We start from the raw sequence: 16,146 nt of genomic DNA, 5'->3' as shown, positions 1-16,146 counted from the left end.
CATCTCATCCAATCATCCTCTTCTCAATTGTCCACAAACATCTCTTTCGAAAGCTACAGGACATTATTCACAGTAGTTGTCCATTCCATCTTGCCTTGGACAAGATGTCGCCTCCTCCCCCCGATATACCTCTCCCTCATCAGATCGCCTTGAACGAAAACCAAGATGGTTCAAGCTCATACCCTTTCTTCTCGGATCCCAAGCGATTTCTTCCCAGTAAAGGACAAGTAATCAGAGTATTGACGTTAACTCAAAATACCTCTGCAATGGTATTCGGTATATTCCTTGTACCTCATCTGGCAAGTCCGGTCGTAGCTTCAGCCATGGGTATAGAAGGAGCAGATAAGACTATGGTAAGTCTCTCAAAACGATATCAACCCGTTCGAGTTTATATCGTATATCACTAAGCAAATCTCAAGCATATAATTCATAAAAGCAAAGAAAGGGAAAGGGCGAAACGCTAATTAATTGATTGATTGATTGGTTATATAGATGATATCCCGAGATTTGTATCTCCCACTCGAACCATACTTAATCTACCTTCCCTTAACTCTCCACATCCTCGCTTCAACTCTCAAACGACTTCTCATCATTTTACCCTCTTCTTCTTTTAAATCGAATTGGCCACTATCGTTCAAATCGATAAAATCCCGTTTACCTCGTCAACTGCATCAAATCGTTGGATACCCACTCACCATCCTTCTCATCGCTCATATACTCTCCCATCGATTAATACCTTCCAGATCGGAATCACCGATATCCGAACTTAGTCCTTCCGAATTGGGGTACGAGTACGTAGGGTATAATCTGCAGAACGTTCTAGGATGGACGAGTTATCTGGGGCTGGTCGGGTTGGGCGTGTATCATGGTGTAGTGGGAAGTCGGAAGATCTCAAGTTGGTTTGGAGGATCTAGTAAGAGGAAGATAATGAAGGAAGAATCGACTGATAAGAATAAGATAAAGATAACAAGTAACGAGAAGAAAGAGATTAATGGAGATGAAACGATCATCATTGTGAATCATCCTACGGATTCATCCACACCATCATCGAAGTCGAGCAAATCGCAGATAACTGCGTTAAGAGCATTGACTGTTGCTTTGGTTGGTATTATCACCGTTGGATTATATAGGATAAAGAGAGATGTGGACGTATATGGAGTTAGTCAGATCATGAAGATTAGGTATGATGCGGTTCATAGCAGTGTACCATGGGCTGGGATTTGGCGATAGAAGATGGATCATCGATCATATATCATAGATGATATTAGTTGGATCACTGACTGTATTGGTGAAGTTAGGTTGAAGAGTTGTACGAGTAATATACTGGAGATGTAAGCTCACTGTACGAATAATCGCATATATAGAAGATAATGGTCAATGTCGATCAACGTAGATACTGTGGACGGGATACAGGTTTATGGATATAAGACATACATATCAAACTTTTTGTTGTACATACATACATACATGAATATAGATAAAACATACATGTATACGACTCTGCTATTACTTCACAGCGATAATGGTACGATACGGTCTACGAACACAGTCAAAACGATTCAGGTGGGATTATCGAAAACCAAAGAAGAAGCCATGAGATACAGGACGATAAGATAGATAGCACATACAGTACTCGTCTATCCATCGATCACGTTCGATCACCGTTGAGGAATTTGGCCATGAGCATGTTTACCTCTTTGTTGATACGGTCTTGATCTTGAGCTTTGATGAGCTACCATAGCGTTCAGTGCAATAATAGTTAGTTAAAGCAGCTTTCGATCCTTTCCAAGTGGTGATCTTACCTGCTCTCGGCATCTCTCTTGGGACTCCCGGATCCGTTTCTTAAAACCTTCAATTTCTGCGGCTTGTCTTTCCACTAATACTTGATTGTCAGCTTGATCCGTACGCATTGGTGTAAGAGTGATACGTACAAGCTGCATCGAAATCTTTCTTAGCCTGTTCTATCAATTGTTTCTTCTCTTCGTTGATCGCGTGAATCTGTCTCATGATCTCATGGAATTTCTGCTATCGACGTTATGAAGGAGTATATCAACTGATGGTTTGGTATATATGCAATCTGCAAGGGCAACTTACTTTCTTGTGCGCCACATGAGCCATGGCGATGTCCCATCTTTCCGCAGTCTGATGAGCGAGTTTCGCTTGAGCTGCTTCACAAAGCTTCAGCTGTTCGCTAAATGATCGGGAAATGATATCAGCGATATGGATGTTCGGTATGGCTTGTACTAACAGGATGATATCATTTTTGAAAGGTTTCAATGCATTTTGGAATGCTTGGTTGACTGTGTAGGTCACCTCGTTGAGGGAACTGGTAGATTGAGCTTGAAGCTTGTCGAAGGGGGCTATGCCAGCACTCATATCAGCTTTCGGTCCGATTCATGAACAGCACGGTGTCACACCCACCAGCTAGTGCATTGGCGAGTTTCTCTCTATGTACGCGATTGTATCAGCTATATCCAACCACTGCGTAAAACAAACGACTAACGCTTCTTCCTCAACAGCCATCTCATCCTCTTCCTCCGAATCATCCCAATTTTCCATGACCCTCTCCCAGATGTTCCTCACTTTACTCACGTCTCCCGCATCATCTTTTTCAGGATTATCGAGATAGGTCCCACCTTTTTGTAGGTATTTGGCAGAATCTTCCAGTATTCTCTTCAACTGTTTGGGGTCCATTCGATCGACCATCGCAATGATTACTTCTTTCTTGTGTTTCATATTGGCGTCTGAGTTTGAGTTGGATTTACTCGTGCTATGTTTAATCACATCTTCGTCTTCATCGCTGTCTTGATCCTGATCCTGTAAAGAAGAGGAAGGTGACGAGGCGGAAGCCGTAACGTCGGTATCATCTTTCTCCGCTTGTCCTTCACTGGCGGTCGAGCTATGTTTGATACCCGATGTTCTTCTTGTACTTGATGTTGATTTGGCAGTCTTACTTGTTCTTGGCTTTTTAGTTTTAGGCGGTGGAGTAGCTGTACTGTCACTTGAGGAAGGTGATCGGGAACGTTTAGCTGTTTTACGAGGCATCGTGAGTGAAGTCTTGCTAAGATGAGTAAAAGCGTTCAATAGGGTTGTTAGTATAGGTACGGTGTATACTTTTCATTCATATGGTGTGTGAAATGAAGATGATAAGAAGTAGAAGAGAGAAGAAGGGAAGAGGAATGGAATTCAACGATGACTGTTTATATATCCCATATCTGGTTTCAATCAGAGTGGGTCTGTGCGTGATCTCATTTGGGATGTGGCTGACTGGACCTGACGTGTGTTGGGGTGTGTAGGTAGGTGATCCGTGCGTCGATGTTACTGTGTGGGCCTGTGCGGTGCACGGATCATCCAATTGAAGATGACTGAGTAGTGAAGTGAAGTAGATGAGTACCTTGGATATATATCCAATCTCCATTCCTTTATCTCTCTTCATATCTCATCGTCGACTCAAAAGTATAATAACAAACATCCAACGGTGAGCTAACGATGACTTTGTGATAAGATACAATGGCAAAAGCTGACTCTGGAGCTCTCTCAACGAATCGAACCGGATTGTTTCGATAAGAAGAACACTCTCTTTACATACTGTATTCACCTTTCCTCCATCTCAGCGACGATAACCAGCCAAAATGTCATCCCGAGCTAATAAAGCTACCATGCACGAGCTGAAACTTAGAAGACTGATGGAGCACAACCACAGACTGAGAGAGGAGTTAGCTAGGCCTAGGGTGATGGTCAGTGTTGCCAGCTTGAAGTGAGTCAGCATCATCTCGCTTTGATACCTATATGTTGGAAGGAAGGTACAAGGTGTGAATGGAATAGGGTTGTGAGCGGCCGCTGAGGAAGTTGAGGGATAATACGGTTGGAAGAAGATGCTAATTTCCGACTGGGTATGGTATTCTTAGCCTGATCAATCATTGTCGATCGACTAAAGACCCTCTTGTAAGTACATCATACTCAGCTTTCAGATTGATCATAACACGTTCAAGCACAGTAGATGACAATACCTGATATCTACGCAGATCCCATCCCTCTGGGGTCCACTCCAAAAAGGTGAAGATCCCTACGCCCCAGTCGAACAAGCAGGTTGTTGTTCCTGTGAGTTAGTCCCCTACAAATCTGTAGCAAAGTTGATGGCTGACAGCGTCTCTCACTGTATCTCAGTAATGTAATGTGAAAGATTAGCTCATATCCATTCTCATCGGTTCTCCTCTGAGCCATGACGAATGGAGTGCTTGATCCTTTCCGCCTGCTAATCCGACTAGACTTAAATAGTGACCTTGTTGTCCTTCTTCTTGCTTCTTTTCGATTATTTTGCTACTATCTTGACATTATCGCTTTTCTGATGCGTCGAGCAAGAGTCATGCAACCCATATATATTTGCTTCTGAGTTTATGTATATGCAACCACCATCTGATGATTGCTTCTGAGGATATACAGCGGGTAACTTATGCGTCCGAGCTTCTTGGAATATTGTGAGATTGTGTTCGAGTGGAGGTTGGTCAAAACTGGTCATCCATCCAGCTAAGTAAGTATCCTCTTGATTGTTTCGTTCTACCTACAATCATAACACAGTATACGTTCAATCCCCTACAGCTCTCTGACAGGCTGGCGATCTCCTACTTCCACTGGCCGCTCAATTTGGGATCTTCCTGTCCTTCGACCGATACCGATACCGCCTTACTGCCCGACCTGTATTATCTTCTCACTCCACAATGCCAGAAAATCTAGAGTACGAAGAAGAAGAAGATCTATTCGGGAACGATATCACCCAGGATGTGAATACTGCCGAACCTATAGCTATTACCAGTACTGCACCTGCACCTGCACATCCGTCCTCATCCTCTGCCTCGAACAAAGCTGGACCTTCTCGGATACCCTCTACGAGTCAAGCTGGACCATCGACAGGGAGAGTATATAAGAATGTAGATGATCGATTGAGGGAATTGCAGGATCTCAGGAGAACAGGAAGAGATGCTGGTAGTAGGGATCTTGAGATTGGGGCCAAGAGTTTGCGGGATCTTTGTATGGGTGGTGAGTGGTTTTCCTGCAGTGGTGGGGGTATCACATATGTATTGTTCTTCGGTCAAACAGATGAGATAGCAATGATTGACCAATTAATCTATAAACGATTCATCTTTATAGTGATCAAGACACACTCAGCGAGGATATGGGATATAGGTGATTTAGAATACCCCTTGATCAAACCCTTGATAGATGAAGTGCCGATTGAACAATTACAGGAGATCGAATCAAATTCACCTGTGAGTGAACTGTTTGCAATTGACATGAGAATAAACAAACAATTGACACAAAGGTTGATATACAACAGCATATCAAGAAGGATTCGGACTGGCTATACGAGATATTCCTACTGCAGGATTATCCATTGTTTCATGAGAGATGTCAGGATAGGCATGGCGAGCCTAGGACCTCGGGTTGGAGGAGAATGTACAAGGTGTGTGTTAATCAGACTGCTTTCCAATATTGTACACTCGATTGCCTTAACACCATACTCCACGATACGATCGAGAAGCTTACATATTCCACTCACAGAAAGCGAAAGAAGATTTTCACATCCGTCAAACCCAGGCTGCCGATCGAGTAGCAGCGCGATACAAGCAATTGGAAGAGGAGAAAGCTTCGAAAAGGATAGTAGTGATGGATCGTATCATACCAGATAAGAAGCCTACAAAGGGTGGTTGGGGAAGAGGAACTGGTGGATCGAGCTCCTCAGGTGAGTCTACAACTATCTGTATTGGAATAGGTACAAGGAAGTGTCAGGCGAGCTGAAGCCGGAAGAGTAGTACCGAAACCACAAAGTGCAATCGCCAAAGCCCGCTTGGAAGCACAACGTGCTCGAGTAGCCCTAACTCACGCTTCTGGGAGATATATCCCTCCGACACCTCAGAGAAAGACCAACGAGCCTACTCAGTTGTTCAAAAACCCTTATCTATCTTCTAATCAGATTCAGTCTCAGATACCTCAAGGACCCAGAATACCTCCTCCTAAAAGATCAACTCAGTCTCAATATCAAGATCGAAGGGTCTCGGAACCTAGTTCACCTGTTTCACCTATACCTGGATCTCATCCAATTATAAGAGAATCCCTACCTTCCCATCTCAAAGATCGTATCAAGGATTCTGAAGGGATGACAAAGAAGGAAGAACGGTTCAAGATTGATAGACCGGTTACGAAGTTTAAGGAAGTTAGGAGACCCGTTGGAGCAAAATTTGTTGTTCCGGAATTGGAGAAAGAGAAACCTCAGGGGAAAGGAATAGTTATGGATTTCTTTGCTCCACCACAGGTGGCTCTAAAGTCAACGACGGGGATGGGAGTGGGAACGAAAAGGAAAGAAAGGGCAGAGGAGACGAATGGAGAAGAAGGGATAAACAAGAAACAAGGTCATTCAACGTCGTCGCCAAACAGACCCAATGCACATTCCAACAATCAACCTCATGTAGCACCTAATAACGTTTCGAGATCCGCACCGTCACATAAACCAGTTACAGCTGCACCGTCAGATAATGGAATAGGAATGAACGATGCGAAGATCAATAGTGTCTTGTTCAGGAAGAAGAAAGTGGTTAGAGGTAAATAAAGAGGAGGTCGTAGGCGTACTTTGTACATTGTATAGAATACAGTCACTTGTATATCACATCGATCATGCATATGTTTGTATCTGATACAATGCCGTATTTTGAAAAACTCATCTAAGTCTATGAATTTGTGACGGCTCTCATTATCTTTGATGTCAACGACCATGAATTGTGACATTGACAAGACTACGTCTAAGCATCACGATCCTGTGTATTCAGTATGTCCTTGTCCATGCACTGAATACGACTTACTGTCCAATACATACAGTACATAATCAACAGTGCCATCCTGCAGTATCGAGAGACATATTCTTCTATTGTCGATGATATCATCCTTTATGACTTCACTCCTTTGGGCTGGTATCTCCTTCTTTTGGGTTCTTAACAGGTATGAGAGTGCGAGTAAGGATGAATGGTTATATGGGGTGACAAGAGATTCTCAGTCGAGTACTACTAACCACATACCAATCAGGTAGTAGAAATATCTTGAGCACCTATACTGTAAATTTCGTTAGCCTTGTTCCGCTATTCACATCCAGCCAACAATCCAGTCTAAATTCTCCTTCAATATCAATCGGTAAAAAGCAAACGCACAGTTGATTACTGCTGACTCCGTCCGATCCAGTATGTCAAGTGGACAATCGTAAGTACATTTTAACTATTCCATACAACTTAACTGTATTCGCGCTCTTATTGAGCCAGTGAGTTACTGATTCCGGTGTGAGTAGTCCTTCAAAAGGGTATATCAACGCGCCTCCAGGTGCTCAACCTGGAATGTCAACCGCAGCTACGGCTCCAGAGAGAAGGGTAAACAATTCTGAAAATTCAAGTTTGACCGCTTTCGATGATGATAACAATAACAATGGTCAAATGTGAGTACTAACTGTAATGACGTCCTTTGAAAATTGGTAAGATATCGCCAGATACAAGATTTCATAGGTACGAGCTAAGGTTGGTTCGGCAATATACTCGGTAGTATTCAAGGTCTATCACTCACCTCTTCACCTTCTAACACCACCGATCACAAAGACGGCAGAACGAAATACGAACAATGGTACCCTGGTGATGCCTCTCATAATGGTAGACCAGCATGGTGGAATAAATGGTTTTGTTGTGGATATGGTCTGGGTTGTTTGTTGTGTCCTTGTTCGAGCTGGAATTGTAAACATGAGAGAAGTTGAGTTGATAACTATCTTCTCTTCATCCTTCGGGTTTTGTTTAATTGTGTGAACTGGATTGGATTGATTGCGTTTTAGCTTTTGTTTAAAAATCTTTATATTGCGTTTGATTCTGTTAGTTGCTCTCCAATCAATCTGTCATTATAACTTAATGCTCGTCGATTGATACAATTCGAATGTGGAATGTCAGTATAGCACGTATATATCTTTGGTTGACTGCAGTGATACCCCACCGTAGACACCAGATTTGAGTGAGATTAACAGAATCACATGAGTTATCACTTACAACGGCATACTAAGATATACACTTATGCGCTATTCTACATTGATCACTACTTCAAGTATTCATTGATTTCCAGCTTCAATCAACTTGATTCCCCATCCTTCCAACTTATCATCACCTTTCCACAATGTATGTCCTCCGCCCATCCCATCGCCATCGCCATCTATAGTCGATCGTTCTTTCTCGTGAAAAACGATTTTACCCCTTTTCGAAGCATTCCTACGTCGCCTCTGTCTAACAGGACCATCAAGCTGTTCATCTCCCAGTACACCTTGCGTAGCATCCTGAATCGAGTAGGTGGGCATAGGAGGAGAAGGGATGGATAATGACGAGAGACACGTCAGACATGTATGATGTGTTATTGAAAATGAATTTCGATTGGCTAAAGTCGTCATGTTCGATAGTCAACTATATTAGTTTGATTATGTGGATTGGGATCAAGAGATGGACTTACGCCTATTCCGTATTCTTGATGTTAGACCTGGGATGAGTATCGTACCGCATGTTTTGCATAGTGATCGTTTCAACGAGGGATCCCTATACCAATCATCCATCATCCATCAACCATCAAAATGATCTCGTAGAAACGATGTATGAAAATGGTGATTGTAGGAGATCAGACCTACAGCTTCAGTTGATTATGCACAGACATACTATTCATCTCCCTAACATTCATTCTAGCCAATTGTCTCAACTTCTTTGTCGTACCCTTCTCAGCATCTTGACCATCATTTAACAATCGTTCCTCCAAATCATACGAATTTGCAGAACAGGGTATTTCATTTTCGATAGCTTTGCGCTTCCCTTTCCTATCTACCTTCAATTCTACATCACCTTGACCTGAATTCGAGTGAGTCGATGTGGATGCTGAGATACCTGATCCAAGCGATTGTAAGAAGATGGAAGCTTGATAAGTGAAATTTATTCGTTGAAACAGATCTTTCTGAGGTATGACTGGGTATACATCTTGCTTCGATTTTCCCTTTCCCTTATTATCCGTTTGTTCTCTCGATTTTTGGTCTTTCGATTGATCTGCCTGTAGATTCTTGTTCCTCACCATACTGAGTGGATGGTTGTGTGTGGTATGACAGCATAAAGCAGTTGAAAGATGGATGATAATCTTGATACACCTCGATCATTCGAACATTTCTACTTTTCAGGTCCCAATACAAGACTACTTATCGGCGATGTCCGCTTATCGTGACAACAACAACCAAAGAATGAGAGTACTTAACAGATAAAAAGATGAGAGTACAAGGATTCGTGATCCACCCTCATCATACTGTTATTGCTATCCAACCTAGACATTGGGATACGCTCGCAGATCTCGAAGCGGACAGCAAAGAGGCCGGCGAAACAAGTCTCGAGCGCTGTGTATGTCGACTGAATGAGCCGGTAACATGTCAACACCCTCCAGAGGAAGTAAGTCCTTGTCTCACGTTGAACCATCAAATACCCTCGATAGAGTGTAGTAGCTGATATATCGAGTCTCCACCGCAACTCAGCTGGTAATTCCAGAGATCCTATAGCATTAGACTCTTCAGATGAGGATAGACCAAGGTCGAGTCAAGCTGGACGTAAGTGACCGGCTTCTGTAGCGTATTTGTTCATCTTCCAGATTAGCTGAAATGACTGTTGATTGCGCGTAGCTTCAAGCGCAGGAGCAAGACCTGGTCGATCCAGTTCAACCAGACCAGCTAGTCTACCACAATCAAGTCAATGTATGTCCCCTCCACACACCCTCATTGAATTGCATGTATTGATATTGCTTTGTCAATTACAGTCGTTGATCTCACATTAGAAGACTCAGGCTCAGGTTCAGATACAGTCCCTCCCCCTTCCTCTTCCAAACCGCCTTCATCGTCATCAAGATCTACTAGACAACCTCGAAGATCGATCCCATCCAATACGTATAAGGATGCAATAGACCTAAGTGATGATCAGCCTATGGCTGGACCCTCGCGGCAGGTCAAGGAAGAAGTGATGGGAGAAGTTGGATCTTGGCTCAACCCAGCTGTATATGATCCCAATGCAGCCAAATCAAGAATACAGCCAGAACAAGCTCCAAGTGGATCATGGTTGAATCCTGCAACTTACGTCCCACCGCCTAGTTCTCGCTCAATATCGCCTAATACGACAATAATCCAAGATGGAAATTGGTTGAACCCTACTGTACTTGCACCTCCTCGTGCAGATTCACCACCCAAAGAAGATTTCGTTCTACCACAATCTTGGACAGATCTAAGGTCCCTTTCTTCAACTCCTGGACCAAATATTTTAGCTGCATTTGCACCTCATCGTACAGTCTCACCGCCCAAACAAGATTTCGCCTTACCACAAGTTTGGACAAATTTGAGTTCTCTTCCCTCGGCCAATGGACTAAATACACCGGCCGAACCTTCCCAAGACATCTCCATTGCCGGGCCATCAACGAGATCAACGAACATCCCAAAAACCGACGCGGCGGATCATGTGGAATCTTGGATCGATCCCTTAAATGCTGCACGATCCAACTCTGTCGGATCTCAATCAGCCCCCGAACCAAATGTAGAACCTTCAACGTCGATACACGAGGCAGACGATGGCGTAGCTGGGTCATGGCTCAGTCCAGTGACACTCGAACCACCACAACCAATACAACCTGTGCCAGAATCAGAGTCGGGCTCATGGCTTAATCCTGCAACTCTACAGCCTAATATCAGCTATAAACGATCACCGTCACCCACAGAGCTAGTAAGGGAAGAAGCAAAATCCAGGAAAGGGAAAGCTAGGAAAATAGATCCGCCCCCGACTGTTGTTGAACCTCAAAAGGAAGAAACAATTGTGAAACCTCTCAAAGTGATAAAGAAAGGTCCAAAATGGGCAACTGATGAAACACCTTCCCCTAAGAAGAGTCAAGCTGAAGATGTGTCGAAACAATCAGGCCGAGGGAAGACCACTAGCCCATCACCTGTCCCAATGGCGCAAAGGTCGACCTCGCAAAACACAGTCGAGCAAGATGTAATCATGCAGTATACGGCCCTTCCCACACCTCTGCCGGTACCACCTGTCTTCTCCGAAAACGATATGCAAATAGAGGAAGATTCACAGCAGGACCAAAATACCGTTTCCGATCCTCAAACCCTACCTCCGAACTCAACACCAGTATCGCAGATCTTTTCAGAGCCGGTCTTGGAGTCGCATCTGGACTTGACTTCACCGCCATTGGTACCTCCAAAAGGACTGAGAGACCCATCGCCTGCTCCAACAGCAAATCCTTCTGTTCCGATCTCAGAGAAAACCGCACAGACGGCCTCTGCTGCGGTACAACCAATATCAGTGGAGACGACAACGGAAACGTCAACTATATCGGGAGGCGGGGGTGTGATGTCGGAAGTGGCTGCGGACGTACAGATAAGAGGACAGTCCAGTACAGGAGAAGTCCTTGAATCGGAGACATTCCCATTGTTGGATCAAGCTGTCACGGGCATCTCGAGATCACAAATTGAAGACTCAACACAGACGACACCTCAAGTCTCTGCTGTCCCACAACACCTCTCGCCAATGACCCCAATGTCTCCGTCATCAGGAGAAAATAGTACTTTCGAGCAGGGCTCACCACAAATATCCACCGAAGTTCCCATTCCTCAGACTCCAGAAATCTCAATACCACAAACACCCCGGACTACCGATAGTCAAGAGGTAGACGCTGTGCTAGGCACTTTCATGATCAGCCCAATAGCTGAAATACGCCCCGCAACTGCGACTCAGAACAATCAAATAGACATTCTCGACTCTCAGGCATCTCCAGCAGAAGATGTCGGCCCTGCTCTAGAGGAACCCCTTGTTCAGCCTGAGCAATGCGCCGAACCTGATGCTATCACGAATTCACCCACCATACATCCTCTCCCTTCAGCCTCATACAATCCTTCGCCTGAACCCTCTATCAGGGATGACCAGAAGGGTCCACAGCCCCTTGCATCGACAGCGGTACCAGTGTCCCCGTCGAAGGATTCTGATGTCAAGCCTGTATTGCCATTGCCATCTGACCCAATCTCAATCCCATCAATACATGGCTCATCCTCCATGCACCCCATTGAGATCGATGACGATGACCTGGACTGTCTGACTAGTGACAAAGGAGATGAAAGCCCCATCAGGCAGGAACTCTCAGTGGAGAAGGCAGTGGAGGAAGTTCGTATCGGCATGGACGATGTGGAAATAGCACCTCTACCCCAAGATAGTCTCCTGGAATCCGAACAACGCACTCGTCGTTCGAGCACCGTGCCGTCCATCGAAGAGATCACTGGAGACGCTTTCATTCCAAAGTCTGGCGAGCCTTCTCGATCCGCTCGTCATTCGCTCGTATCGGGCAACGAGCCCTGTGAGGAGCCCGATGAATCACACCCAATACCGCGCGTTCGACCTCGATCAAATCGCAAGATCATCTCGAGTCCAGAGGACGCGACTAGGGTATCTGCATCCTCGCCTATCAGTGATTACTCTCCTCCGCCCAAGTTCGAAGTGGTCATTCCGACTCGGTCGAGACAAGCCTGGCGATGGATTGTAGAGCATGAAGGTGAATCGGATGTGGAGGACTTGGTGGATGAAACTTCGGATGGTGCGCCCTCTAGTGGGCCTTCCAATGCTGCTGAGTTGGTTGAATATAATGGGTTTACAGTCCGAAGCTCCTACAAGATTCCGATTGCAGGAGAAGTACACACCCCTCCGGAAGATATCGAATCCAATATCCATACAGTGTTATCAGAGGTTTTACCTGATCCGTTACCTCCATCTGATCGGATCGGTCGAGCGAACCGAATATTAAATACGAAATTGATAGATGAGTGGAATCGACGTAAACCACATTTGACCAATAACCCTTCATTACATCGAGCAGTGTTCGAAGCTTACATGGCTCAAAGTACTTCGATTGACGAACCTCAAGCGGATGAAATTAGAGTGATCAATGATATCGATGGTGAAGGTGCACCACCCGATTTCGAATTCCAATATTCCAACGATATGCTATATAACCCTGATGTTCCCGATCCAGAATTAGGGATAGGATGCGATTGTGATGGACCTTGTGATCCGAATAACAAGAATTGTAGTTGTGTGAGAAGACAGGAATTGTATTTTTATGATTTGGGAATGAAAGGTTTCGCTTATGATGAGTGAGTGTGTTCTCTTGTCGAATCTTTGCGTATGGAAGGAGTTTTAAAAAACTATGATGCTGATCGAGCTTTTCTGTGCTCCAGCCTTGGTCGAATTAAAGAGACTTCTGTTAGTGTTTGGGAATGCGGTAAAAAATGCGGTTGTCCACCTGAATGTGGGAACAGGGTGAGTAAATCTCTCCTAGGGTGTAAGCGTTTTGCTAATGACTTGACACTGATCATTTCCCGGCCAATTGATAGATCATCCAACGTGGTCGAGGTAAGGATACGAAGATTGAATTGTTCAAGACGAGATGGAAAGGATGGGGCGTAAGAGCCAGGGCACCCATAGCGGCTGGAACTTTCTTGGGTATCTATGCAGGTGAATTGATCACTGAGCAGGAATCGGAGGAAAGAGGGAAATTGTATGCTCAGATCGGTAGAACGTAAGTCACCTCTGTAGACCATCTTTCATCTCAAAAGGTTGACAGCCTGTTATGCTGACGGTTCGATCGACCTTTGTAGATACCTGTTCGATTGCGATGGTTGGCAGATCGCCCATCCACCTTCCGGTCTATCACGTTTAGATTCAAGATCGGCCGAACTGGCAGAACTTGCCTCTCAGAGAGCAAAGATCGCAGCTGAAGAAGCTGATGATCCAAGCTATGTTTATTCTGCTTATAGTGGTGAGTTATCTTGTCTGGACAACCACGTTACCTACAACATAAGCTGACGCTATGATAATAGTGGATGCTTTTCATTATGGGGTATGTCCATCACATATATCTTAGATCGTTGCTCATGCTGACAGTCTGATGGTCGAAATTTCATCTTTTCTGCGATGATACAGAATGTGAGCAGTTTAGTCTACTAGCGATAGGTGAAATACATAGCTGACGATATATATCGGTCTTCTAGTTTACTCGATACTTCGTGAGTCAGCCCTCAGTCATGTTATCTCCTGCAGTAGCTGATAGTACAATTCCTAACGTAGAATCATTCATGCGACCCTAATCTAGCTATCACGCAAGCCTACGTCAAGGTGAGCTTACATTTCTAATTGTATTCCAACAGCTGACAGACATGCTTGATAACAGGACTTCCATCCTGAACGACCTATGTAAGTTCTCATGTAAAGCGTCACAAATTGGTGTCAAGATCCTAAACTCACTCGTGACACCTTCCTTAGCCTCGTTATATTCGCTCGACGTCCTATTGCACGGAACGAAGAGCTGTGTATATCATATAAGGGATTACCTGTGAGTTCCCACGACTATTGAAATCATCACAACAATATGGTATATAAAAAGGGATATACTGATTTGTTGACGATGTTAGGACGACGACGAGATTCCAATACCGACTCCTCAACCCAAATTGACCACCCGAAATGCCAAAGCTAAGAAATCCAAAACTTCCGCTTCTGCACATATCACCCCTACGACCAAAGGTAAGGTCGCAGCTAAAGATAAATGTATGTGTAAGACTGCTAGATGTGATGGGAGGATGTTCAATTATGGTGGATAGGTTGGTCTATTCGTCGATAAAATAACGGAGGTATATATGCCAGAGCATCTGCTGCTACTGCCAACTCCCTTTGCCTTATTTCAATGTTAAGACGATAATTATAGGACAATGCATTAGTCCTATTTGTACGAGACTACTATACGAAATAAAATGAACGCTAGATCTATGCATCTATTATTGTATCTGAAGCTTCCAGTTCACCCTTCCCAGCTGTCCTCCGCTGATCATGGGTATTCTCCTCATCTGCTTGTGTTGATGGGTTGATCTTGGTGGGTATTGGGATATTAGGTGAATCTTCACCTAATGCTTGATCCAAAGCTGATTGCAATTCGAGTAATAATTCTTCTGTAAGTGTCAAATCAAGTATCAATGGGATGTATCAATGAGATGTATCAGCTGGCGTATCCCAATATGTGATCGAGAAACAAGGTATTGGAAGCTGACCTGATTGAGCTAATACTATTTTGTACTCTTCGTTGGAAGTTGATAACTCTTCTTGCAATTCTGATAATCTGGTGGCCTACGAGATATCAAGATCAATTTCAGCAACCTCGTTGATTTGAGCAGCACATCTTGCCTCGGATGAAGGTCGTTTTCTCTAGACGAATGAGTGAGAGCGTCAAGACGTTCAAACTTACCCTTTGCGAACTGTCGTCTTTCTTTGGTAGACTCGCTATCAACTTCTTGATATCTTTACTTCTTCTTACTATATCATTCACGAACGTTTCGATCGATGCTACATCACATGACATCCGATTAACAGCTGTTCTCACTGAATGCGGCAGGATGAGACCAGCTGAGATGAAGCATACCTTTATATTCTTGTCTGTTGGCTGCGAGGGGAGTTTGGAGGGTAGTAGGTATCTTATCTGAGGTTTGTTCAAATTCTGTTCGTTTTGTTATATAATCGATTGAGGTGGATGTTATCGTTAAGAGCTGAGTCGATAATAAGCATATTAATGAGCTACTATTACAGGGAGCAAAGCCATATCGAACATATCGAACATCGTATATGTAATATGTATATAAGTGTGTACACCTACATCTAGGATAGCATCCTGTAATTGTGTTATCCGGTCCTATGATCACTGCCATCAGCTCAACGATCATAGTTCCATCACAGAGATGAAGTGGATGTTGTGGGCAGGAAGGCTTGACTCACCATGTCAGTGGATAACTCTTCGTTGAGCATCTCGCTTCTGATATGAAAAGCAATCCAATCCAATCCAATCCAACCTAAGCTCGATTTTGGTGGTCCATCGATTAGCTTTCCATGGAGGACGAAGATGACCTGATGAGGTGCTTGTTGTAAGTCGAGTAGTGGCTGTCAATGATATGGTCAGCTGATACACTGTTGATTAGCTGATAGAAGCTGACCTGTGGTTGTGGTATATATATCTTTGATAATGTAATCTCAACAC

General features: G+C 44.1%; 8 protein-coding genes across 8 annotated transcripts; 5 read left to right on the top strand and 3 right to left on the bottom strand.

Moving 5' to 3' along the window:
* Nucleotides 1-104: 104 nt before the first annotated feature.
* V865_003729 (uncharacterized protein) lies at nt 105-1,230 on the top strand (the record flags this gene model as incomplete). The annotated part of the gene is made up of 2 exons (XM_066227518.1): nt 105-353; nt 493-1,230. The coding sequence occupies 2 exons, from the start codon at nt 105-107 to the stop codon at nt 1,228-1,230; spliced, it is 987 nt and encodes a 328-aa protein (XP_066083615.1).
* A 418-nt stretch (nt 1,231-1,648) lies between these two features.
* On the bottom strand, nt 1,649-3,045 carry V865_003728 (uncharacterized protein; the record flags this gene model as incomplete). The annotated part of the gene is made up of 7 exons (XM_066227517.1): nt 1,649-1,732; nt 1,803-1,876; nt 1,932-2,025; nt 2,095-2,191; nt 2,249-2,360; nt 2,422-2,447; nt 2,504-3,045. 7 exons carry the CDS (start codon nt 3,043-3,045, stop codon nt 1,649-1,651), a joined length of 1,029 nt encoding a protein of 342 aa, XP_066083614.1.
* Nucleotides 3,046-3,632: 587 nt separating this feature from the next.
* Nucleotides 3,633-4,175, top strand: V865_003727 (uncharacterized protein; the record flags this gene model as incomplete). Its single annotated transcript, XM_066227516.1, has 4 exons — nt 3,633-3,757; nt 3,909-3,945; nt 4,026-4,101; nt 4,168-4,175. 4 exons carry the CDS (start codon nt 3,633-3,635, stop codon nt 4,173-4,175), a joined length of 246 nt encoding a protein of 81 aa, XP_066083613.1.
* Nucleotides 4,176-4,718: 543 nt separating this feature from the next.
* Nucleotides 4,719-6,604, top strand: V865_003726 (uncharacterized protein; the record flags this gene model as incomplete). The annotated part of the gene is made up of 5 exons (XM_066227515.1): nt 4,719-5,037; nt 5,149-5,267; nt 5,336-5,461; nt 5,560-5,740; nt 5,811-6,604. 5 exons carry the CDS (start codon nt 4,719-4,721, stop codon nt 6,602-6,604), a joined length of 1,539 nt encoding a protein of 512 aa, XP_066083612.1.
* Nucleotides 6,605-7,228: 624 nt separating this feature from the next.
* On the top strand, nt 7,229-7,783 carry V865_003725 (uncharacterized protein; the record flags this gene model as incomplete). The annotated part of the gene is made up of 3 exons (XM_066227514.1): nt 7,229-7,245; nt 7,331-7,474; nt 7,579-7,783. The coding sequence occupies 3 exons, from the start codon at nt 7,229-7,231 to the stop codon at nt 7,781-7,783; spliced, it is 366 nt and encodes a 121-aa protein (XP_066083611.1).
* Nucleotides 7,784-8,125: 342 nt separating this feature from the next.
* V865_003724 (uncharacterized protein) lies at nt 8,126-9,123 on the bottom strand (the record flags this gene model as incomplete). Its single annotated transcript, XM_066227513.1, has 3 exons — nt 8,126-8,445; nt 8,518-8,600; nt 8,690-9,123. The coding sequence occupies 3 exons, from the start codon at nt 9,121-9,123 to the stop codon at nt 8,126-8,128; spliced, it is 837 nt and encodes a 278-aa protein (XP_066083610.1).
* Nucleotides 9,124-9,463: 340 nt separating this feature from the next.
* Nucleotides 9,464-14,725, top strand: V865_003723 (uncharacterized protein; the record flags this gene model as incomplete). Its single annotated transcript, XM_066227512.1, has 13 exons — nt 9,464-9,485; nt 9,569-9,640; nt 9,713-9,784; nt 9,847-13,219; nt 13,304-13,385; nt 13,460-13,644; nt 13,724-13,884; nt 13,946-13,965; nt 14,117-14,131; nt 14,193-14,240; nt 14,296-14,318; nt 14,388-14,457; nt 14,537-14,725. 13 exons carry the CDS (start codon nt 9,464-9,466, stop codon nt 14,723-14,725), a joined length of 4,332 nt encoding a protein of 1,443 aa, XP_066083609.1.
* A 163-nt stretch (nt 14,726-14,888) lies between these two features.
* Nucleotides 14,889-15,917, bottom strand: V865_003722 (uncharacterized protein; the record flags this gene model as incomplete). Its single annotated transcript, XM_066227511.1, has 6 exons — nt 14,889-15,070; nt 15,170-15,245; nt 15,364-15,461; nt 15,538-15,661; nt 15,769-15,804; nt 15,888-15,917. The coding sequence occupies 6 exons, from the start codon at nt 15,915-15,917 to the stop codon at nt 14,889-14,891; spliced, it is 546 nt and encodes a 181-aa protein (XP_066083608.1).
* Between the last annotated feature and the right edge of the window lie 229 nt (nt 15,918-16,146).

This window comes from Kwoniella europaea, chromosome 1 (genome assembly GCF_036810445.1).
Source record: "Kwoniella europaea PYCC6329 chromosome 1, complete sequence".
In the NCBI taxonomy this organism is placed as follows: domain Eukaryota; kingdom Fungi; phylum Basidiomycota; class Tremellomycetes; order Tremellales; family Cryptococcaceae; genus Kwoniella; species Kwoniella europaea.
Note: the sequence above shows the minus strand (reverse complement) of the source record. Positions and strands in the feature narration are given on the sequence as shown.